Below are 25,389 nucleotides of genomic sequence, written 5' to 3'. Positions count from 1 at the left end.
GAAGAAGACAGGCAAGCACTCTCGACTCTTTACAGACTTTTACAGACTCGGGAGGACCACATTCTCTACGGTGAGCAGCGTCCATCTGACATGAAACTCCAGCCAGAGTGTGGAAAACTGAGGAAGGAGGGGTGAGGCAGTTGCCTCATGGGAATGAACAAGATTCTCATATGATAAAAAGAACACAGATCGGATCAATTCTGTTTGTTTTGTTTTGTTTTGTTTCTTGAGGCAGGGTTTCTCTCTGTAAGAGTCCTGGCTGTCCTGGAACTCTCTTTGTAGACCATGCTGGCCTTGAACTCAGAGATCTGCTTGCCTTTGCCTCCTAAGTACTCGGATTAAAAGTGTGCACCACCACACATGCCTGGGCCAAATGTTTAAATAGCAACCTTATAGTTGCTTCTGAATTCTGTTTTCTAGTCGATGAGGGAAGGATGGTTGGGTCTTTCGGTCACCAACATAAGGACTTGGAGATTTAATTGTGGCATTTTAGTTCCTACACTTAACTAATGCCCACTCCTCTGAAGGCCCAATTTCTTTCTAGATAAAGCCTATGCTAAAGTGTTCTGGAAGCTGGGAAGCCCTGGAGGCAGATACCACAGCAGCCAGGGCAGGCAAGGCCACAGTGCAGCAGCAGTTACTGTGGACTTTAGCCTGGATTTATGGATAGAGCATGTGTGTTCTTGCTGAAAGTTCCAAGAAGTTATCCAGAGTTGGAAGTAATTAACTTCCCAGCTTCCCAGTGTGTGTGCCTTTCCAAGGCTCTCCACAGAGAGCTCAGTGATTCTCCCCCCAGTATCTCAGTGGAACCCCAGACAACTGAGCACCTTGCCTACTCTGAAGGGAGCCAGGTTTTGCTCTCTGTTGCCCTCTTGTGGCTGTACTATGGATTTCCCCCCATCCATCCACCTCCAAAGGAAGACTTTGTCATACTCCCTGACAGGAGCACTTCCCAGAAACATATGTATTTCAGGCTGAGAAGTATCTTCATCACAAAGAATACCATGAGCGGCGTGTCTTCCAGCATCCAAGTTCAAGAGAGGGTTGGGGAGAAGGCTCAGCAGGTAAGGTCATGTACAAATCTGACAACCTGGGTTCAATCCCAGACCCAAGTCAGAAGGCTGTGGGACTGTTAGCATCTGTTATCCTAGTCCCCAAAGGGAGACTTAAGGAAGTCTGGAGGCTCAGGGACAGCTATCTTGGAGTACATAGCAAGGCAGAAGCATCAAGAGAGACCCCGCATCGACAAGATGGAAGGAGAGAACCAACTGCTGACAGTTGTCCTCTGATCTCTATGTATGCACTGTAGCATGTGCTTGACTGCACACACACATACACACACATATAGACACACACACAGACAGACACAGACACAAACATACAGACAGACACACATACAGAGAGAATAAATAAATAGTTAATATATATAATATGTGTACATAAAATAATGCAAGAAAGGGAGCAATTTGTTGCAAGGAGTAGTATGATTCTCTTTCCCAAATCAATCAACTAAAAAGAAAAAGGTGGGGAAAATGACTCATCTAAAGAATGAACTGGAAACTGTATGACAGGAGCCTCAAAACAACATCGGCAAACCTGGCAAATGCCATGTGGCTGCCCTGGGTAAGAAAATCAGCATCAAAACCATGAAAACCAGACTAACTTAAGACAGCTATGAAATATTCACAGGGAACGACACATGAGTTCTCTCTCACTGGTGGCTCAGAGGAGGTGCTTATTTTTTATTGTAAAGTGCTCCACTATTAATTAGAGGGTGATAAATAAAAGCAATCACATCCAATTTGAAAAATGAGATCCAGACCTCAATAGACTGTGCATTCGTTTTTCAAACACTGACATCTAGAAACAAAACAACCAAAAAAAAAAAAAAAGCCAGAAAAAGCTCCAACTCTACGGGCAGAACAGTGCTCCAGCAGTGTTCCATTAAAAGAACCGGCTACGAGATCTCCCTTTTCAGAGCTCTGCTGGAGGGAACGACCTCTGTCCAAAGGACAGAGATAAGGCACAGAGCTTGCAAAGCTGGTAATACATCTCTATCCTTTTTATAGGCATCATTTGAAGAGAAAATGTTGCTCACTTAAAACATACCCTCAAGTCTAGTGTTGGCACATTCCCATACTCCTAGCAACTTGGAAGGTTGAGGCAGGAGGATCATCATGAGTTTGGGGCTATAAGTTATATAGTGAATTTGGGGACAACCTGGACTACATAGCAGGGTCCCATCTCCACCTAGAATGACCCCAAAACAAACTCCCATGTCTTTAAAGAAGTGTTCACTTATTTTCTAAGTTGCTGTGACCAAGGAATCAATATGTTTAATTGCACATTTAATTACAAGTGAAAGAACTTCATGGGAGTTGAATACCTGTTTGCTCAGTATTTCGGTGGGTTAAGGGTAAATTTGTGGTACTGCTGGTAACTTAGCTTTGTCCCTCAGAATACAAAAAGATAACAACTTCCAGGAAGGTTATCAATATAATCAATATAGCCTGTGTTTGATGCTCACAGTCTGAGGGCGTGACAGCGTCACCCTGGTTACACAGTGAAGTTGGTTACTTTAGCCATTGTGATCAGGAAGGATGGATGCTTTGGATAGACATCATATCCATACAGGTAATTTTGACATTGAAAATCTCTTTTAGTTTTCACAACTACCCCCTTTCTCTGCCTTGGGCTTCATCTCTTGTGTGGCTCAGGGCAAATGACTTCTCTGCGCCCTCTTCCCTGGCTACAAATGTAGATGTCCACAGTGCATACATTAAAACACTGCTGTATCAATTAAACATGTTAATTCATTTTAAATGCCTCTTGTAATTAGTGCTGACATGACCATGGGGACACCTGACCATTCTCTGACCATCACTAGACTCAAGGAAGAAAAAAATCCTTTCTTAAGGATTGTGACATGGAAATCAAACATTGCCCCCCCCCCCGCATACTTCTGCAAAATAAAATGGGCACCACTGAGCAGTGTTCAGCGGCAGAGTTTGACAGATGACTTTATCATTGTGGGAACATCATAGAACCTATATGCTCTTGCCAACATGGCTGCAGAGGCACCAGGTGGTCCAGTCTTAAGGCACCACTGTCGTACATGGAGTCCACTGCTAACCCGAATTTTATTATGTAGCAGGTGGCTACACAGCATTGTTTAAAGGGATTGCTGTAGATGGATTTGGGGAAGCGGAACAGAACAGGTTAATTTAAAAAAAACTCATGCTCCAGTTTCGGTTTGGATTTTGGTGAAGTATACAGTCACAGTACAAACTAGCCAGTTCAATGTATCTCAAATATTTTGTGGCATCTACTTTATATCATCATTATTTTCATTTGGCACACACATACACACACACACACACACACACACCTACAGCCCTATAGCCCTACAGCCCTACCTTTTGTTCTATCTCAAAACTAAAGTGCCTGACAGCAGGCATGGAACTCTAAAAAAACAGTCAGGGTTGGTGGGTAGGGTGTGTGCTGGCTAGATTTTTTTTGTCAACTTGACACAATCCCATGTCATCTAGGGACACCTCTCTGTCGTTGAGAAAATGCCTCTATGAGACTGGCTTTCAGGCAAGTCTTTGGGGGAATTTTCTTGATTAGTGATTGATGTGGAGGGACCCAGCTCACTGTGCGCACTGAGAACCCGTAGCAAGAGCTTTGAAAGGTAAGGCAATAACCCGCAGAGTAAGATTCTCTTCAAGGAGCCCCAAAAGCCATTGCGTAATGCCGTGAAGTGAAGCCTCATTTGTAAGGGAGAACTCAGTATATTAGATTTTGCTGGGATTATGGGAGAGCCACTAAGGAGAGTTATAGGTATGGAGTGGAGCCATTCGAAGGGAGGCTATGTGTGCTGTGGGCAGAGTAGGAGAGGCACGGCTGGTGGAGACCAGATGACATCACCAGGAGCCTTGGATGCTTGACACTGAACCTCAGGATTTTGTGTTTTCCCTGCTAAGCTCAGGCCTTAAAGTCTCCTTATCTATCCCTCTCTATTGGAACGAGAATGTTTATTTTGTGCTACTTCATATTGGAAATATGTGAGCTGGGTTTTAATTTTACAGGTCTTAGAGTTAAGAGATACCTTGAGAATCGCAAAGGCTTTGGGCCTTTAGCAACAGGCTATGGAACTGTTAAGATTGAGGAGACTGGTGTAGAGGAGGTAAAGGCACTTTGCATGATGAGATGATCATGTGCCTTTGGGGCCCAGAGGTGGAGCTTTATAGTCGAGGGTCAAGGTGGCAAGGAGTGGGCATATGGTGGCTAGTCTTCATTGTTAGTTTGACTGGGTTTAGAATTATCTGAGACACACCTGGGAGGATGCCAGTAAAATGAGCAGGCTTTAGGTTCTACTTAGGAGGGACGATCTATCCCCCATGTGTGTAGCACCATGCAGGGCTTGGAGTCTCTGGATAAAAAAAAAAGAGGATGAAAACAGCTGAATATCAGCATTTATCTCTCTCTGTGTTCTTGGTTGTGCACACAGTATAACCCCTGCCTTAGTTCCTTTTCCACGATGGGCTGTATCCCTTCTTTAATTGCGACCTAAAGGAAATCATCCTCTCTGAACTTGATCTTGTCAGGTATTTGTTATAGAAATGATAAAGTAGTCAATGTAGCTCATGAGATGACGCATGTCTGCGGATGGCCAGCTTGTTCTTCTGTGGAAAGGCTTAAAATACCTCCCCGGAGCAGTGACAGGAGAGGAGGGGATGGGAAGTGAGGCCCACGGTAGACAGTAACCCCCACCCCCAGAAGCTTGGCACATTACAAGCAGAAATCTGGCAGGCAGCAAGCTTTGCAGAGTCACTGTTGCTTCCAGGGGAAGGAACGGAGCTGGCTCCTCTCTCTGGGAGTCGGATCCAGGGAGGAAAGGAGAGAAAGATCTCAGAAGAGTGAGGAGGGGCCCTCCTGCGCTCTGTCACCACATGCTATGTGGTACCCAATGAAAGGCTGTTGCTGGGGAGAGAACATGCAATTCTCTTACCACAGTGACCCTCTGAGAGGAAGGAGAGCAGGGAAGGCTTTGCCTCCTGGTTACCAATAGCAACTCACAACCCCCTTGCAGGTCTGGCAACTGAGAGACTGTCATTGCTTGTGGCTTTTCTGTTTCCTTCCCCTCTGTGTGCCTTTCCTCTGTTGAGCCAGGGTTACCATGTCATTAGCAGCTGATTGGTGCTAATTAAGCCTGCTCTATGTGGTGGGTGGTGTCTGTGGGTGGGAAACAGGAGGATGCCAGTCAAGGGCCTGAGCCTTAAGTCATAAGAAAAGGGACAAACAATTTGTTCCTGTTTAGTTGAATTATTCAGGGCTTGTGCCTATAAAATCACAGGAGGTCACAGGCTGGTAGGGATTGACTCCAATGCTAGAGGAGATGTAAGCATGTATCAGGAGGCCATGTCACTTCTGCAGCAGGGAAGACGGGGGGGGGGGCATCATATAACAAAGCATAAAGACCCCCAATATAAGTACACAGAGAAGTGACAGGAAACCTTTGGCATAACCAGAGGACTCCATTTCCAAGCCTCACCTGGTTGCTCACCATCCACACTCCTGTCTTACCCCGTTCTCAGGGAGTAGCAAGTAGTAGCTCTCTTTAGAACAAGTCACCTTTTTGTCAGGATAAGTTTATTAAGAACAAAGGTTGTACTCCTGTCCCCAAATAGAAAGCCAGCATGTCCTGTCACAAAAAGAAAGGGACTGGAAAAAAACCACAAAGAACCACAATTGCTCATGCCAGAAGCATCACAAGGACCATTAGCAGGTCTGTGTGGGCGTGCAGGGAACCACTGTCTTGAGGAATAGCATGGGCTGACTCTAAATCATCACCTTTTCCGAAGAAATGTGCCGTGCAGCCAGGCTAGCACACCCCTGCAGGCATAAATCACATCATGTTCGTGCCATTACTTGGGCTCCATTTTGGCGAATAGCTCCTTGCCTTGAGGATAGGGTTAACAAGCTGCTGTATAGACAGCAGGTAGCCAAGCCTCAAGTCCAAGATCAATGGTGGCACACAGAATGTCACCTATCAAGCTGTGGCATGCATTTTTTAAAAGTATCTAGCCAGAAGGACCTAGGGATCAGGGGTAACTCAAAAGAAGATCTCAGAGAGAGGTTGGGTGGATAGTGTGGTTGCTACAGTGCTTGTCATTCAAGCACGAGAACTGAGTTCAGAACCCTAGCACTCGTGTAGAAAGCCAGGTGTGCTAGCGTGTGCCTGTAATCCTATGAAAGATTGCTGGGGCTCTGGTATAACAAAACACTTTGTCTATCAAAGTAAGGGAGGAAAGCAACTGTGAAAGATAACAGAGGCCAACCCAAGGCATCTACATACAAGCACATGTGGGTGCACTGCAGACACATGTCCATACATACACACAGAAATGAAAGATCACAGGAAAGCTCCGCCCTCAGATCTGAAAAGCACTGGGGAGCAAACTCACCACTTCTTAGACTTGAGCCGAGGTGCAGGGTTCCTTGGGATGAGGAAGAGGGCTCTCATGGGATGCATGTCACAGAGGGCTACAGGAGACCAAAAACAAGGACCAGATCCAGTTAGAGGCCACCCACACTACCATCCTGGCTGTACACAAAGTATGCACATGTCCATAAGGCTCTTGGGAGCAAGGGGTCAGAACCTCAAAGCTTCCAACTGGCAGACAATCAAAGAGCTGATGTCTAATTAGATGGATCTCATAAAACACACATTTTAAACAGACGTTAACAGCCCTCGGGGTCACACCTTTACTTCATAAGGAAAACAAGTCACGGGGGTCAACAACTAGCCACCTGCCATTCAAAATAAACACCATCGGGTGACAGCTATGATTGGCATGGTTGGGGTAATTTTTTTTTTTTTAACAAAAACCTAAGCACAATATAACTGGTATCTGAACATCCAAAGTCAGTGTCTTCCCCACTGGAGGCTCAGACAGGCATTGCTAACTATGCAAAGTTTTAGACTTTTGGTCCTCTGCCAGAAGACCGTTCTGTTTCCAAATGTCCCTGCTAGCTTTTCAGGGTGCAAGATGTGCTTTGTTCTGGCCCCAGAATGATGGAAGAATGAAGTCAGCTTACAGACATGATGTAATCTTTTCTCATGGACATACTGTATATTCTTATTTCAATCAACATATCTTATTAGCTTACTTTCTCACAGTGAGAATACAGGATTCTTTCCCCCTTCTCTTCTATACCAAGATTGAGAATATATGCTTCCTCAATGCCAGAGGATTCTGTGGGCAGAGTTTATTTATAGTCCTGTCTACCACTAGGGATGATAACACAGTTTTAAGACTGTGGTATCCAAATTTTCTGACTCACAAATGTCATTGTGAACAAAGGCAATCTTGTCAACAAACACTCCCAGGCAATCATGTTGCAGATGGATTCAAGGAACTTAGATCCTCGTGACAGCAGTGATGGTGTGACAGCAGTGACAGTGTATAGGAAGAGTCCTGAGGTTAAGAACCATCTGTCCTGAGGGCGAAGGGCCTTTTCAGTCCTGGGAAAAGTGGCTGAGCAAGTGTGACAGGGTAGGAAACACAAGCAAGGATGTGACTGGGGCCAGTTCCCATGTAAAGGGAGGTAGAAAAGTTGCCGGGAAAGGTTCGCTATCACTATGCAACTGTAGCCCTGGGTAGGGGAGGGAGGATCTAGACTGCCCTGTAATCCAGGCACAGTCTGCCTGGGTGTTGCTTGAATCACAGCTGCCTGCAAAGTGAATCCTTGTCTGTCAGGAAAGGGTGAGCCTTGCTGTCTTTACTGTGGTTGGCACTGGTGGGTAAAGGAAGACTCCGTCAGGCGGTCTGGGAGGTCCAGTGGAAGTCTCCGAGGCCACCGCTGCAGCTCCCAGAGGTGTTCTTTGGTACTAACACAGAACGTCCCAGGGAACTTGGGAAGTTCTCAAGGTTGCCAGTGTCTGGGACAGGGCTCCAACAAGGGCACAGACATCTAAAGCTCCAAACGTTTATATTTTCATAAGAGGGTCAGCCTCCGACTTCATGGATTTGTGAGAGCTGCACCTGAGGAATTCAGCTTTGGAGTTTCGTACTGGGGAGCTGACCTTGTCTGTGGGAGTGTCTGTGGTGCCTGTGAGAGAGGCGCAGTGCCTCCAGAATGAGCCACACAGTAAGTGGGCAAGACAAAACGCCTCCTCCAGCGTCTGCACTCTTCCTTCCTAGCAAAACACAGATCTGCTCACTGCTCTGCAACAAACAGATTCCTGGTTGATTTAAATTGCCTCTGCTTTCTAAATATGCCACATCAGACCCATGCCGAGCTCGGCGTAGCAGAAGTAGGCCAACCGCAGCCCTGGCAAGGAGCCCGCAGGACCTGCAGAACCAACCAGCAGCAGATTTTCCCCCAGAGGAAGGAACTTACGGGGGGCACCTTCTGCCATCTCAATGGCGGTGATTCCCAAAGACCACAAGTCACTCTGCAAAACAAGAAAGCACAGATACACACATAAATTCAATCAACAGAGGACAATTTGGTTAAACCTGGTAATTACTTCGGAACAGCCTGTGGGGAAGTCAATCCATTGTCTTCACAAACCTATTTCTCCAACCAGCTGCAAAGCCAGAGGAGTCACGCTCACTTCTCATTTCTCATCATATGCATTTTCCCGGTGCCTGTCTGGCAAATGGTAGTTTCCAATAAATGTATGGAAAGAAATATAAGGTTTTAAAAAGTTACTTTATTACTGAGATTTAGATGTCAGTCAAACCATGTGAAATTTTGCTCTTTTCAATATTTTTTTTAACTCCTGTAAAATAGTGGATTTCATGCTGCTGTCAGAACATCTGCCTACCGTGGACCTTCCTCCTGGCTCTCTTCCATTATCCACCTCTTTCCCTTCCATTCTGTAAATAGTCTCCCCTTTCTATTTTTCTATCAGGTATGCAGTTTTTCTTTTAATGCTTTTATTGAATTATAGTTGTTACATAGTAAATGGCACATGTATGACGTATACTGTTTGATGAGTTAGGTCACTCATGTGACCCCACCACCAGGGCAGCAAACATCACACCTCCAGAAGATGGCACTCTCCCCCCTGAAGCTTCCCGCTTCTTGCCCATCCTTCGTTCTACTGTCTAGGTGACTTACCCACCTGTTCTCTGTCATGGTAGATTGATTTCATCTTCCAAATTTTATAGAAAAGAAATGTAACAGTACGTGCCTCTCGAGTCTGGTTCGTATTGCTAATCAGAGAGTTCCCGAAGGCCCTCTCTCTTGTACCATATCTTGGCCCTTCTTGCCCTCTTGTTCTTTAGTAGTATTCTACTGAGTGATGCACTGGAGTTTGCTCTCACTTGCTGACAGGCATTTGGAGTGTCTCCAGGTTGAGCTATTCTCTATGAAATGTCTGGGTCTTAGGTACAAGCTTTTATGCCTTCTGAAGAAATACCAACAGGTAGAGCTGGCAGACTATTTAGGAGGTATTCTAGTCACATCTACTTGTGTTTAATGAACAACAACATGTCTTTTACTGTGGCATGATGACAATAGGGTGTGCATGGACATTTCAGTGTGGACAACCACATGTTCTCCAACTTGTTTACAAACTGCCAATGGAAAATAGCTCTTTAAGTTATAACCTGCCTTAGAGTGGGGAACAAAATACCCATGGAAGGAGTTATAGAGACAAAGTTTGGATCTGAGGTGGAAGGGAGGACCATCCAGAGACTGCCCCACCAGGGGATCCATCCCATAAACAGCCACTAAACCCAGACACTATTGCATATGCCAGCAAAATCTTGCTGACAGGACCCTGATATAGCTGTCTCCTGTGAGGCTATGCCGGTGCCTGGCAAATACAGAAGTGGATGCTCACAGTCATCTATTGGATGGAACACAGGGCCCCCAATGGAGGAGCTAGAGAAAGTACCCAAGGAGCTGAAGGGGTCTGCAACCCTATAGGAGGAAGAATAATATGAACTAACCAGTACCCCCCTGAGCTTGTGTCTCTAGCTGCATATGTAGCAGAAGCTGGCCTAGTCGGCCATCATTGGGAGGAGAGGCCCTTGGTCTTGTGAAGATTATATGCCCCAGTACATCGAATGCCAGGGCCTGAAAGCAAGAGTGTGTGGGTTGGGGAGCAGGGTGAGGGGAGGGTATAGGGGACTTTCGGGACAACATTTGAAATGTAAATGAAGAAAATATCTAATAAAAATTGTTTTTGAAAAAAAAGTTATAACCTGCCTTCTTAGGTTTGGACTGACTTTCAGGCACTAATCTGAGTTTTCCAGCCCAGTGCTTCTCACTTTACCAGAAGGAATCTCCATGTCTAATAGTATGCATGTTTCCTCACAGGTGACATGATTGTAAGTGCAGCGTGGCTGGAGTCACCAAGACAAGAACAAAGCCAGTGAGATGAGCTCAGAAATTGTTCGCTGTTCCCGTGTCCCAGTGGATGGGTGAGAAAACCTAATGTGGGCTTGACTCTCTGACCTGTATGCACCGTGGTGTCATTAGCCACCACACTCCCAGCATCTTGGGAATTTCATGCACATTATTCAATCCTCACATTATAGATATCAAAGTGAAGCTTCTTCACTATTCCCACCAAGCAAACTCTCATGGCAGGTATGGGGGGGGCAGGGAGGTGCAGGAGGGTGTGTGGGGGAGGGGGTTGGGGGGCGGGGTGAGGGTCAAAAGGCATAGTTGGAAGGGAGCCATGGTATAGATGCTGGGTCATTGGCTAGAACTGAATTGCTCAGAAGCCTGTGAATAAAAGCAAGGCCTGTTCAGTACTTGAGCAGGGTTTCTTACAATATACAAAGGGATATCCAGGGTGCCCAGGCTTTCCCACAGAGTGCAATCTCTTTAGAGCTCATAGCAATGGAGAGAGTAAGGCACTGTGCTTAGATCCTAAGTCACCACAGTGCAGGGAGTCAACTCTTGTCCTCTCTCTGCTCTCTTTCTGGATTTCTTCCGAAGTTCCATAGCACACAATCCCACTGGTGTGTGGTGCGTGTACCTCCAAGCACGTGGTGACTGTGCCTTGCGTCTCCTGGCCTTGCTTGTTGAGCTCCAGGCTCACCTGTTACTATTGGCTCAGGAGTGAAACCCGACAAAGATGAAAACGCTGCCCTCTAGTCTGGGCTTCACGGGTTGGTAGAGAAAGGTAGTTGCTTGGGAACATGATGAGAACACCAAGTCGTTCCCGGTGGGGAGAAAAGTCTGGAAACTGAGGGTCATCATAAAAGGTCCCTGAATTACTTGATAGTACTCCACTGTCCTCAGGACTTGGTAGTTCCTCTGGCAGTTTCTCGGTAGCCCAGGAGTGGAACATTTCTGTAGCATGAAGGAGGAGTCAGGCTCTCAGCTGTGAGCTGACAGGGCAGGAGTAGACTGAAATGGCCTTCAGGCCCAGTGAGCTTTGAGCCGGTGGGACAGTTCATGCATTTGGAAGGAACTGATGGCCCCAAGCTGAGAGGGCTACAGCCAGGCTTGAGACTGAGATAAAATGCTCAGTGCAGCTAACTTCACTTCTGACTCCGAGCTTCTGTACAGACTTCCCTACATGGAGGGAGATGTGGTAAAGAGGGCAGATCCCCAGAGATGTGAAGGTTGGCCCCTCCTGACTCCTCCCCTCCAAGAAGTCTGGATTCCCTCGGCTTCCTTCTCTTGTACCAACCTTTTCCTCATGCTAGCCCCTCACATGGGTGACTCCCCTCACCATGCTCTCTGTTGACAGCATTCTGTGTTGTCATTACACCCTTTACATCAACATATACGAGAGAGAGAGAGAGAGAGAGAGAGAGAGAGAAATACAGAGTGGATAAGATAAGGCCTTGTGTCATAGATCTTCATTTTGTTCACTGAACAGTGCTGGCACATAGTAGGCCCTTACTATAGACACACTAAATTAATAAACAAGGAGAAGGCACATGAGAGCAAAAAGCAAATGGCAGGGTCTGCTGTCTTCACAGATCTCCATGGCCCCGATTCCAGAGGAGCTCAGCTCCATGGGTTAAATGGAGCTGGGTCTTTCTCCCATGGCCTTGGCCATTCCTTCTCTAATTATTACAGTGCTAGGTCTTGAGTACTCATCTTCAGGTTAGCAACCCATGAATAACTGCTCCTAATTCTCCCTTTGTCCTCAGGTGACTGAGGTGCTGCAAAAACAAAGGTGCTGGGATGTCCCAAGCTTCCCATTGCTATGCTACAAAGCCAGTCTGAGCTGCCTATAGGAAATATAGGTTGGTAGAGAGAACAGGTTTTCAAAGCAGAGAGAGCCAGATTCAGTTCCAGGTTTCTAATTTAGTGACTTGGAGAAAGCTGCCCAGCTTAGCTTTTTCAATGGCACAGGAGGTGCCGGTGGCGTGCATGTTTTCAGGAACACTGCCTAGCACAAAATCTGGTGCACAGTGGGGCTCAAGCATATGGATTTTCTCAGCTCACTCTCTCTGCTGGGTGAGGGTTCCTTGGCCTGCCAGTTTGGTTGTCATGGTTACCCTCCATGCAGTTGTGGCAGACACCATTTGTCGGTTAACCTGAAGGCACCTTTAACCCCCACTGCCACAGCTCCTGCCATTTCAGAGTACCCCATAGCTGCTTCTCCTGGAACTCTGGCAGGGAGTTAAGATTTGTGACCAGATCTACAGCCAATGAGACATACGCAAACAGCCCTGGGAGCTTGTGCTTTTCCCAAAATAGGGAGCTAACACAGCTGCTGTCTTACAAACTCCTTTCAACTTCTTAATGCCTTGAATAAAAACATGGCGTCTGGAGTTACAACACCCATCTTGCAACCGGGGGCAACATGCCAACTACTGATGAATGATGCTGGGGAAGAAAGGTGGGAGGGAGGCAGAACTTCTGAAGATAGATAGCCATGCTCCTCACATCAGCTCTGGGCTGCGTGACTCTAGATTTCCAGTGATGAAGTAAGGGTGATTCCAGCCAAAGATACTTGAAAATGACCCTAAGTAAGTGTGTATGTATCTATATGTATATATATATATATATATATATATATATATATATATATATATGTTTGTGTGTGTATACATGTATAGATATGTATATGTGCATACATGCATGTGTGTATGTATGTGTTTGCATACATGTATACATGTAGTATGTATATGTGTGGTGTGGTGGTGTGTGTGGGGGGTGGTGGTGTGTGTGTGTGTGTACACATTCACAGCAGTACTAGAAGAGAAACATGAAGAGGCAGAGTTTGACAATAGGGAAATCCTAGAACTGTACCACAGGAAGCAGGAATGGTTAGTAAAAAAGCAATGCCTCTCTTGATTAGCCTTCTTAAACACACACACACATACACACCAGTTATAACCAAAAGCCCCATCATTCCATCTAAATAAGCTGTGCATCCTTGTCTAGTCACATGACCAGGCTAGTCACATGACTATTGCTTCTTGAAGTCTTTGTTTCACATTATTAACAGGATCATTTTGGACTAGAGTTATACTATTTTCCCAAGAGGAAATATTTATGTTCTTAAATTCTTATTCATATAAAGCCAAAGCTGCTTGTAATCTCTGCTTAACTGCCTGTTTTGCAAGCTGTAAATGTCCCTGACAGGCCCTGGTTAACCTTGAGATGCATTACTGAATCCCAAAGACACTTCAGAACTTAAAGGAGAAAGTGCCCCCATTCCCACTGGCAAGGTGATGGCAAGAGAGGAGCAGGGAGGAAGTGGGGGAGGCAGGCCTTACGTTTCCTCCTGGCCATGGTGCAGCTCACCCTGACTGGAGGTGGGAAATTCACTCTTTCCTCAGCACTGGGCTGCCGTGCCTGCAGCATGACTAACAGCCCATCCCTGTGCACATTACAAACAGAACAGAGACAAATTATAGTGCCTCTCAGAAGGCAGGCACAAGGTACAGCTTCCGGCTGGGGCCTGGGGACATTTGGCACACAGTAACCTACACACACACACAAAAAAAGGCATTCTTTCTGACCTGGGCTGCCCCATCAGAGTGGAAGAGAAGCAAAGCAACCCTAGGCTAAAACTGCCGCTCTGGATGAGGGACTAGCCAGGAGCCTGGTGTGCACCACTGCAGCCACAGACTCTGAATGTCTCTGACACAGCTGGAAACACAGTGGCAAGACCAAGCCAGCAAGAGTCAGGATTCCATTTCCTCAGCTGCAATGTGAAGAGAACACATAGCGTGCGGGGTTGATATAAGAATTCAATAAGTTGATATGCTCTAAGTACCTAACATGACACGATGCACATAGCAGACATTTAACAAATAAGGCACAGAAGGACTCTCGGGGTCATTTATTATCAACTGGCAGCTCAGTCAGCGTGCATGTCCAAATGGAAGCCTATTTTCATGGCTGGGAAGCGCTGTAGAACCGTCCATGCTGTGTGTACTTGTTATCAAGCTATTATCTGTCTGTCTAAACCACCAAGCTACCCTCACCTTGGGATACTTAGGCCCTCGAATTTGTTTATCTGTCTGACATCTGACCACACTCTGCTAGTAGGGGCCCACAGTGAGAGACTTCCATGCTTCCCAGCCATGAAAATAGTCTTCCATTTAGACATGCACATGTAGTTTGTCTTTCCTTTTTGAAAGTTTTCAATAAAAAAATCATATACATGCGTGTGGTCCTTACGGAGATCTACTTAGACTACCGGTCGGAGCTTCAGAGAAGCAAGTTCTGGTTTAAAAGGAGGCAACAAGAGATGGACAACACCCACAGAGAGCTGGGTTATAAGAAACTGCTTGTTTCTTTAGGTCACAAAGAATCGTCAGAAAAAGCAGCCTTTCCTGAGATGTGTGAATACAAAGCTGCCCCACCCCATCTCTTAGCAAGTGTCAGACACTGTGTGATAGCTTTATAAATATTAACCCACTTTATGGTATTACAACATTGTGATAGATAATTGATTATTCGCATTTTGTGCAGGCCCAGAGAAGTTAAATGGTTCCCTGGAGGCACTGCAAGAATAAGAGGCATGGTCTGGTTTAGAGCCGTCCTGTCTGACTTCTAAGTATCAATCATCCTCACTCTCATTTCAGATACCTCCATGCTAGATGACCCAAGGGAGGGTCAGTGAGGAGGTCCAGGCAGCCGCAGCCACTGATAACCCCATCACAGAGAAAACAGAGGAAAGAGACAGCTCCCATTCCTGCCATGGTAAACTGTGGGGAGACGCATCCTCCACTGGATCAGTGCTGTCCCCGAAGGAAGGGAGACTGCTGCTGAGACTGAGGAGACAATCCCACCTGGTGGCACTACCTGGTGACTGCATTGGCATCTTCTGTCTGAGCAAATTCAGAAGGACCTATGTATGGGGCTTAGTACACAGGAAGCAGGAGATATTTACAAATGGAATTTCTACCCTGCTTGGCAATCTATCCAATGCGTTCTCTATGATACCTGCCTTCCGGTGATTCTCCCATTACATAACTGCTCACCTCATTTCCAGCTGACCCCCTTGTTCAAAGGGACATTAGCATGCTGCCTGAATAAAGTCTGTCTCTGGGATACTGAAGGAGCTGAGCAGTTTCTTGGCAAGCAGAGGAAACACCTACATCTGCAGAGAAGCTGCCACATTTGTGAGACAAGGCTCTTGAGTAGAGGTGAGCGACACAGCATGTTTTAAAAGGCCAGGCTCATAGGCAGGAGCCCACCAGGCATGGGGTGTGGGGAGGAGGCATTTTCTTGGACTTATTTCTATTACCTCACTAGCTTAACTATATGAGTAAATTCTACTGATGCAAAAACATTAAACAGGACAGAAATAAAATAAGACCTAAGAATTCATCATTCAAGTGCTCGAAGACCAAGTACTCTTATGCATTCCAGGATATTTGCAGATTGACCACCACCCCATTGTGTATGTGCATGTGCACATGTGTGCATGTACGTGCATACATGTGTGTATGTGTGTATGTATGTATGTACGTATGTGTGTGTGTTTCCACATCAGGGGAGTTGGAGTAAGGCTACATTAAGAGGAGGAAGCTTTGGTGTTTACATTTTACAGGATACTCCAGCGCCTCATCACTCAAGTGGTGCACAGTATTCCACTGGCTAGAGAATTCAGTTTTTATTCAACCAATTCTGATGGATGTGGGCTTGGCCACAGAGAACTTCCTTTACTACATATCTGTTGAGGCAATTACTTAGGACTATAAAATACCTGTCAGATTCCATCCTACTGAAGTACAATTCACAGTAAGTTTTAAAAATACCAGTTTAAACAGCCTAGGAATTTTGAACAGTTTTATTAATTTCAAATCTTTGAATGCTTATTATTAAACAGGAAAGCTTTCATTATTGCCCTGCATACTTACCAGAGAAATGAAACCTTTCCTTTTGCTTGAAGTGTTTTGACAGAATTTCTGAAAACGAGAAAGGAAGGGCCCCCAGGGAAAGCCAGCACACCAGGCAGATGCAATGCAGGCTCTCCTCCTAAACATTTGGTGAGATTTCCCCCGTACCCAGCAGCTTCCACACAAAACCAGACTACAGTGAAAACCCCATCTCCTCACACTCCTTTCCACTGATATCCTTAGGATATGCAGTTACTTTGACTTTCAAAAGAAAGTTCTTAACTGGAAAGATGGTTCAGTCATCATGAATAGGTTCTGTTCTAACACAGACCTAAGTTCAGTTCTGAGCACCCACATTGCATGGCACACAACCACCCATAACTCCAGCCTAGAAAGATCTGACACCCTCCAATGGCCTCTAAAAGCATCTGCAATCATGTACACATGCACACACACACACACACACACACACACACACACACGCACAGGCATACACAAATAGAAATCTTCAAAAAGGGAATTTGGAAAAATAGAAACTTCTACCAGTCCTTAAAAGCACCTCAAAAATAAACTAAATAATAGTCAATCAATAATAATAAATGATAAATCACATAATAAAACCAAACTATGGACTTTGGCATTTCACCTTCATTTTAAAGCCAGCACTTTCTTGGTGAAGCTTACAGAATCTAGTGCTGTTCAAAGTATCAATTATTCAATCAGCACTACCTGAAAATGCTGGAAGCATACATTTAATGTATGTGAGAGTTCAACATTTGAGATCATTGCTGAGGCTGGGATTCCTGTTGGTTCAAATAGACCAACTATTCCCCTACATGGACCAAATCCTGGAGCTTCATAGGTCTCTGGTGAATGCTCCACTAGGAAATGGGTTATACAGAGACAGCTAACTACACACACACACACACACACACACACACACACACACACACACACACACATGTGCATGCACACACACACATGCACAAACACACACAGAGACACACACAGTGGGAGTTCACTAAGTACACACCCAGAGTGATTGATTAGATACTTTCAAAGTCAACTTGCTGTCAAGTAGTCTCCTGCTGACAGACCACATTCCTGGGCACAAGGTAAGATACAGTAATGGCGAGGTTGTAAAGATCTCCATCTTCTCTGGTTCTGAGTAAAATCATGAAGTCATCAAAATAAAACCCCTGCCACTCCCCAGTATTCCTTTCTACTTCATCCTTTTCATCAGCTCTTCGGACAAGCTGCTTTTCCCCTTGACAGGTGAGGAACACAATTCACAGCCTAGGCATGGAGTTTTCTTCGAACAACTTATGTGCACAGCTATCTTTATAAAGAAGTTCACACCACAGTCTAAATGACTGACATTGTTGGACCTGTTTTCTCTGTGAGGACATTTTTAAAATTTCTTTTTGTAAAAAAAAATTATTCTTACATATTGGTATCACATCATCTTTAAACAGAATTTCTTAGCAGTTGTCTGAGAAGTCCAAGATTTGAATTCAAGTCCAAGTTCTGGATTGGCCAAAGGGAAAAGCTTATTCTAGGTACTCTCCTAAAAACAAGTCAGCCACAGAGGTCTTGTCTATTCTTTGACCAAATACACTGCACATAAATATAGCCCACCATGACACTTAAAAGATTAAGTCAGGGGTGAAAATCTAGACACTCGGCTCTTCCTTGTATAATTAGTCTTACTTTAAATTTTAGTTTTATTTATTTATGTGTCTGGATATTTTCTGCATGTTGTTTCTGTGCACCATGTGTGCCTGGTACCCTGGGAGGTCAGAAGAGGACACTGGGTCCTTTGAAATTCGAGTTGAAGATGGTTGAGAAGCACCACGTGGATTCTGGTATTTTGAATCCTTGGGTCTTCCAAGAGCAACAAGTGCTCTTCACCTCTGAACCAACCCTCCAGCTCCCGCCTGGTATATTTTGAAGTGGTTCAAATTATCTATGGCACAGATGTAAACTAGTTAACACGTGTTAAATACGACCACAGTTTGAAGAGTTGCTTACAACCAATTAAAATATGCATATCTCGTCTGGGATATATATTTTGTAGCGCATCCTCTCTCGGATTTGCAAATGGAATTATTCAAATGTGCTGATCATTAGCAGTTTAAATAAATGACATTTATTTTGGCAGGGGATTAATTTTTAACGAGGCAGCTGCTCTCAGACAGATTGCCGTCAGGTCATTAGAGGGACTAACTTTGAGAAGGGTGATTATTATGTTTTCAAGCTTGCGTTTCTCTAAAGAGGTGAATGATTTCATCAATGCTCGGAGACACTGGGTCTCAAAGACTTCAGTGTTTGCATGGAGCTCACCTGATTAAAAACAGTAACCAAATGGGGAGAAGCAAGTGAACTTTAAAAGAGAAATTCCTCAAATGTACTACTTGGATGAGAAATATGAGATTTATACAGAAGCTAGGCAAATGCCACACACACAAGACGAGGCTGCAATAAAGAAGAACCCCACAGATTCTTTTCATAGGGAGGCCCTCTTGATGCTGACTTATCTTAATTTTTTTTAACATAGTCATTTTAAAAGGCAATCAGACAAATCAAATAATAACCCATCTGTATAATACAGAACACACAAATCCACAAGAGACCCTCCTTTGCAGGGTGGGACAAGTGACTTGAGCAGTGATTTGAGCAGAGTTGGGAGACTCATGTTCAAGTTGAAGTTCAGAGAATGTCACCAACTGGGTATGCACCTGTGAAGACCTGGCCCCAGTTTCCCTCTTTGTAGGATTTTGACGGAAGGTCCTTGAGCTATGAAAGCAAACCCAGGTAGCAAACCTTTTGCCCACAGGGTGTCTCTCTGCCTAGTGCCTAGCCTGAGAACTCTGAACTGGCCCTAGCTCTCACTGTCCACAGTTTCACTTTCTCTTAATAGGGATTTATGCAGAAGCAATGTCACCAGCTCTTGAGGGGCTTTATGACTGTGACTCGTGTTACTGTGTTGGGATGAATGAAGGAGGGCTGCCGGGAAAAGCTTACTGAATGTGACAAGGGATCCATCAAAATTCTGTGAGATGCCAAGTCACACTAGAGGAAAGCCAAGGCATAGACCCGCATTCTACTTCATCCCTCCTACAGAGAAGAAACTTTGAAGTATTTACAGTGAACCCGAAGAAACGAGGAACCTGCTGCCATTTCACTATGAAAAGATGCCCCCGATATTTAAATTTTGGTTTAACATAGGAAGCCTTGAGAATATTAGCTTGTTAGTGGAATAAATAGGGTGACCAGTATATGCTGTGTTCTTGTTTGATAGAAGCAAAGAGTTCCTCGGTGCTAGGGCACAGAAGCCACAGAGAGTTACAGCAGTGTGCAGCCCATCTGAGAAAGCTAGAAGGCGTGATTTCTAAGCCTTTGTGACTGAGCATGGGTGTGCAGGCATATGTATGTCTGCACCTGCATGGGTAGGACAGATGTCAGTTTTGGCTATTATTTCTCTGAAGCCTTGAATTTTGATACAGGGTCAGTCATTGGCTTGGACCTTGCTAGGCTGGCTGGCTGGCAAGGCTCAGGATTCTCCTCGGAGCTGGGACTACAAGGCTGCATCACCATGACTGCCCTTTGCGTGGCTTCGGGAAGACTCACTCGGGGCCTTCTGCTTCAGAAGCAGGTACTTTGCCAACTGAGCTATCTCTTCCTGCCCTCTGAAACTTTTCACTTTAAAAGATGATGTTTAAACAAATAAATATATTAATCCTGATTTAAATATTGTGCATATATAGAAGTAATGCCTGAAACCCCTTTCATATGCACAGATGGAATATTTTTCTTTCTATAACATATTTTTTATCCACTTTACATCTCAATCACAGCTTCCTACTCCTTCCCTTCCTCCCAGTCCCACTCTTACAAATCCCTGCCCCATTACTCCCTCTCCCTCTCCGAGAAGAAGGGGAAGCCCCACCTTGGGTACTGCCCCACCTTGGGTACTACCCCACCCTGGGACATCTAGTCCCAGCAGTGCTAAGCACATCCTCTCACTGAGACCCAACCAGGCAGTCCTGTTAGGGGAAAGGGATCCAATGGCAGGCAACGGAGTCAGAGACAGTCCCCTCTCCAGTTGTTAGGGGACCCACATGAAGACCAAGCTGCACATCTGCTACAAATGTGTGTTGTGTGCAGTTGGAATAATTTTATGCATCATTAAAAATGAATCAAAAGACTTATTAGATGAAAAAGGATAAAAATAAGAATATATAAATATTGCCAAAACGAAACTATAACCAACAACACAACACTCTATTTCTCAAGAGTAAGAAGAATACATTCAAAAGCATAGAAAATAATTTCAATATCATTTTGTAAGTAGGAGACCAAATACTGTGGGTAAATTCATTACAAAACAGTTATTACTTGAGTATCTTACAATCTTAGATCCAGATACCATTTTCCAAATCTCCTTTTGTGTAAGCCACATCACAGGTGTCTATGAGGATCAACCCCTGAAAACCTGAGGACAAGGGGCTGGACATGGCTTCACAGACCAACCAACTCATACCTTGAAATCATATGTGGCATCCGGGTTCTCATCACAGGCAATGACTTCTGGTGCCATCCAGTAGGGAGTCCCGATGAACGTGTTCCTCCTGCCCACGGTTCGGTCAAGCTGGGCACTCACTCCAAAATCCACTAATGAGAAGACAGTTGAATAAATTAGAATCTCAGGTTGGATGTGAGGGTAAAATGAATGTGTGTTCTTCAGGCAGTAAAGTGTATCTATTACATAAACGTTATGATTTCATCTGGTTTCTTCTGTATAGAGAATATCACTATGTTTAGCAACATGTTTATCACTGCATAGAGAAGAAACTCAGTTGAGATAAACATCTCCATCATGTTGCCTGTAGGCAAGTCTGTAGGGGATTTTCTTGATAGATGATTATGGAGGGACCTAGCCCATTGCGGGTGGAACCATCCCTGGACAGGCAATCATGAGGAGGATAAAAACGCAAACTAGGCAAGTAGCATGGAGCAAGCCAGTAAGCGGCACTCCTCCATGGCCTCTGCTTCAGCTCCTGCCTCCCGGTTCCTGCCTTGAGTTCCCATGCTGACTTTGATGAGTAATGGAGTGTGACCTGAGACTTGTGAGCTGTACTAAATCCTTTCCTTAACCCATTTCCTTTGGTCATGATGTTTTATTACAGCAAGAGACACTTCATTAGGAGAGATTTTATCCACATTTTATGCACATTTTCTGGGCCAAGTAAAGCCCTTAAGATGGCATCATTCTCACCCCATCCATCCCCGGATCATTTTCATCTTCTGCCAGTGAGGGTCTATACCATTGAGCATTAACAACCTATGTCCCACACTTTACCCAGTCATCCTCCTGCTCCCATCCCTAGGACACTCCCCTCTCCTGTAAGAGCAAAATTACACAGAATACATCTTATTTCACATAACATAAGGCCCTCAGAGTTCAGCCAGGCTGTAACGTATGTCACAGTTTTCTTCCTTTTCAATGCTGAATAACTTTCCACTAAATTTCCATTTCTACATTTTATCTTTTCCTCTGGTGGTGGGCATTTGGGTCCCTTCTACCATTTCTATACCTCGAATGCCTACTTTTAAATTTAATTATTAAGTAGATACATATACCAGTGAGAAAATTACAAATTGTAGTATTTGATTATACCAAGGCTCCCCTGAGATCAAAAGAAGTAGGAGTTTGGTAAAAGCCTTCATGGCCACAAATGATAACACACACAAAATGGCAATCAAGACCTAAGAGTTTGTGTTAGACTGTCATTGTTTTCACATACTGTCCTACAACTGGTAAACGGTGTGGCTATTAATCAAACTATTTGTGTGTTTGGTTTTCCAAATCTACAATACAAAGATGAAGATAGCAACATAGAATAGGCCTGTTCACACAAGCTAATCTAAGTATCTCTTGAGAGATGTGGCATACATTGTACTCCCAACAAGAGCTTGTTAAACAGCACCAGCAAGTCCTCTAGGCTAGATTATCCGGTCTCTATACGTGGATCTATTTAGGTGCACAATATAAGTTCTTCCTTTTAAAAGCAAATATTCCTGTGATGAACATTTGGCTTCAAATGCTAATACAATGGGAAATTATGCATCTTATCAAAAGCGAAGGAGAAGTGTTCTAATCTTGAAATGAACATTTCCATGGACAGAAAATCCCTTCTAGATAACGAAATGAGAGAATTGCCAGATTTTCTGTGAAAGGGCCCTGGAACAGCTGTAACTCAGCCCAGAAGAGAGTCTCCATCTGAGTTTGGATGGATTTTGCCTGCGGGAAGACCCAGCCCATTGTGAGCGGCTCCATTCTCTGGATTTGGGGTCCTGGGCTGTCTCAAAGTGGGGAAAGTGAGTATATAAACATTCACTCCCCCTGCTCCTGGCTGTGAATCTGACTAGCAGCATCAAGTTCCCACTGCCTGGACCTTCTCCACTGATGGACTGTACTCTGCAAATGTGAGCAAAGACAGACACTTCCTCCTCTAAGTTGTTTTTTGTTTGTTTTGTTTTGTTTTGTTTGTTATTGTTTTGGTTAGGACACAGCAACAGAGGCAGTTATATATGTGCTCTGATATATTTGCTAAAGAAAAATATTTCTCCCCCAACCAACTCTGTCAGGGTGAAGTGGGGTGATCAGGTTGCACTCAAAGTGGACTCTGGAGAATCCCCTTTATACAGGAGCTGTAGGAAATAATAAAGTAAATTTACGTATAACTCAGCAGAACTGGATTATTCAAAATACTTCCAAATATGAATATTTTTCATGAGACAAACCCAAACCCAAACATCTAGGGCCATCAATACCCCATCATGTCAGCAGTGATACAAACCATCTATGGAGTGTAATAGGGTGATGCCCAGGCCTGTCACTTCAAATCATTACAGAGAACAAAGTTCTACACAGTGCTTACGTGTAGGCTTCTAGTCATCACACAAGCCACTCTTCAGGATGGTTTGAGAAAATACTTTTCAAATGGATAAAACAAACAAACAAAAAAAAACCCAATTTTTCTTTCATCTTTGGGGAAATGCCCGGCCCCCAAGTCAGCAGTGACAGCTTTACATAAAGGACTGCTGACACCTATTGTCTCCAGCAGTGCTGTGCCCCATGATGCTGTCCATACCTAGCTTAACCTCTGCATTTTCAGTCAACAAGACGTTCTGCCCTTTGATATCTCGATGAATCACTTTGTGCTGGTGCAGGTGACTCAGGCCCTAATGGAATGGAGAGGCGAGAGAGTTAGTTAATAGGATATAAACGAAGATGGAAACACACTATTGAATGCTAACAATCACCTTCAAACTTAACTCACCCAGAGATATTTGTAGGAGGTTATTTCATTTTCATATAGCTATGTTGCTGAGCTGAGCTACAGGCCACTATCAGCACCAACTGGCATATACACATGACTGTATGCTGACCAAATACATTAGATCTGATAATAGTAGATCTGTCAGATATGATGGGGTACTGATGGCCCTATGTGATTAGAAGCTCTGTGTAGAGCAAACTTCATGCACAATGGTACATCTGGGTTTCTACCAGCTTGAATTTCAGCTGGCACAGTGCTCTAGGAGTGAGGTCTGTTGATATGGGCTAATTTGTAATGGACACATTAACAGTTCTTCTAGAAAACTAACCTGGTTTCACCAAGTGTAACAGACAGACAATTGAAGCAGAGATTTGAATATAAAAGTTATCTTCAATTATACAATTTTAATTAAACACAATGAGATACGTTTCAAGCCAGTCAAGGGCTTTCCCCTTGGTCTTATTCAGTGTGGTCTATACTACAAAAGAAAAACGGTCTGGGAAGGCAGCATAGTTAGTCAAGTGTTTGACCTTTACCTCGGGGACCTGAGTTAGACATCACACTAAGAGAGGCCAAGCATGATGGTGGTGCCTACAATCAGTGCTAGGGCAGCAGAGACAGGATATGGGGAGGGAACTAACTTAACATTGATTTAATGACTTAGCAAACTTATTGGTTTCTAGACCCTGACTATAAAAGGCATCAAAGGGCAGCAACTGAGAGATGACAGCTGCAGGAGCCTTACAGTGTCCACACAGACACAAACGTGTGCACACAAATACCTGTGCACACAGACACAAACTCATGCACATAGACACATGTGCACACAGGCACAAATTGTGCACACAGGCACAAATGTGTGCACTGAAACACATGTGCATAAGACACATATGCACACAGACACAAGTACACACAGACACAAGTGCACACAGACATAAACATGGGCAACAGACACGTACACACAGACACATGCACACGTAGACACAAATGTGTGCACACAGGCATATGTACACACAGACACAGATGCATGCCCTCAGACACAATTGTACACAAACACACAAAACAGAAATAACTTCTGCTTTCTTGGTTCACTCTTATCCTGTCACTTTAAGAATTGATATTTTTGAAACTTTGTGCAGAGTTTGTGATATTAAGCACTCAATGACATCCAATGACAACCTGACTGTCTCTCCAGGAATTACTCCGATTCAGACTTTTGTTGTGGTGTAAGTTCTCTGAGGGACAGATTTATTATAAGAGAATTACTTTTTTCCAGAGAAATTATAACAAAATAATCTAAAAATTAGTTTTGAAACAAAATACATGAACTAGTACTTACAAAGTTATGCTATCAGGCACCTGAGTGTTGTGATTTCATTATTTAATTGTTCATTATTTAATCTGTTCTTTTAATTGTTCTCTTCAAATAACACAACCATTATATAAAAGGTAAGTCACACACACACACACAGAGGCATGTACGCACAAACACATACAATGTAGTTTTTCTTGGTGAAGAAACAGCCTGAGAGTTAGTAAGGGGACGGTGTGAGGCCCTGCTTTGGTAACAGCATTTCTTCCTCCTTCTCCTTCTCTTTCTCCTCCTCCTCCTCTTCTTCTTCCTCCTCCTCTTCCTCTTTTTTCTCTTCTTCCTCCTCTTTCTTTTCTCTTCTTTCTTTCTTTCTTTCTTTCTTTCTTTCTTTCTTTCTTTCTTTCTTTCTTTCTTTCTCTCTCTCTCTCTCTCTCTCCCCTCC

The 25,389-nt window shown here is 44.3% G+C and overlaps 1 protein-coding gene across 6 annotated transcripts in view; it reads right to left on the bottom strand.

Annotated features, from left to right (window-relative positions):
• Nucleotides 1-25,389, bottom strand: part of Tnik (TRAF2 and NCK interacting kinase) — a 400,539-nt gene that overhangs the window by 105,162 nt on the left and 269,988 nt on the right. For all 6 annotated transcript variants that reach the window (XM_029475111.1, XM_021158657.1, XM_021158658.1 and 3 more), the window contains 4 exons: nucleotides 23,447-23,537; nucleotides 20,833-20,963; nucleotides 8,407-8,461; nucleotides 6,468-6,546 (listed from right to left, as the gene is read on the bottom strand). In XM_029475111.1, coding sequence (XP_029330971.1) covers nucleotides 6,468-6,546; nucleotides 8,407-8,461; nucleotides 20,833-20,963; nucleotides 23,447-23,537 — 356 coding nt within the window. The remainder of the gene's footprint in view (nucleotides 1-6,467; nucleotides 6,547-8,406; nucleotides 8,462-20,832; nucleotides 20,964-23,446; nucleotides 23,538-25,389) is intronic.

This window comes from Mus caroli, chromosome 3 (assembly GCF_900094665.2).
Source record: "Mus caroli chromosome 3, CAROLI_EIJ_v1.1, whole genome shotgun sequence".
Classification (NCBI taxonomy): Eukaryota; Metazoa; Chordata; class Mammalia; order Rodentia; family Muridae; genus Mus; species Mus caroli.
Note: the sequence above shows the minus strand (reverse complement) of the source record. Positions and strands in the feature narration are given on the sequence as shown.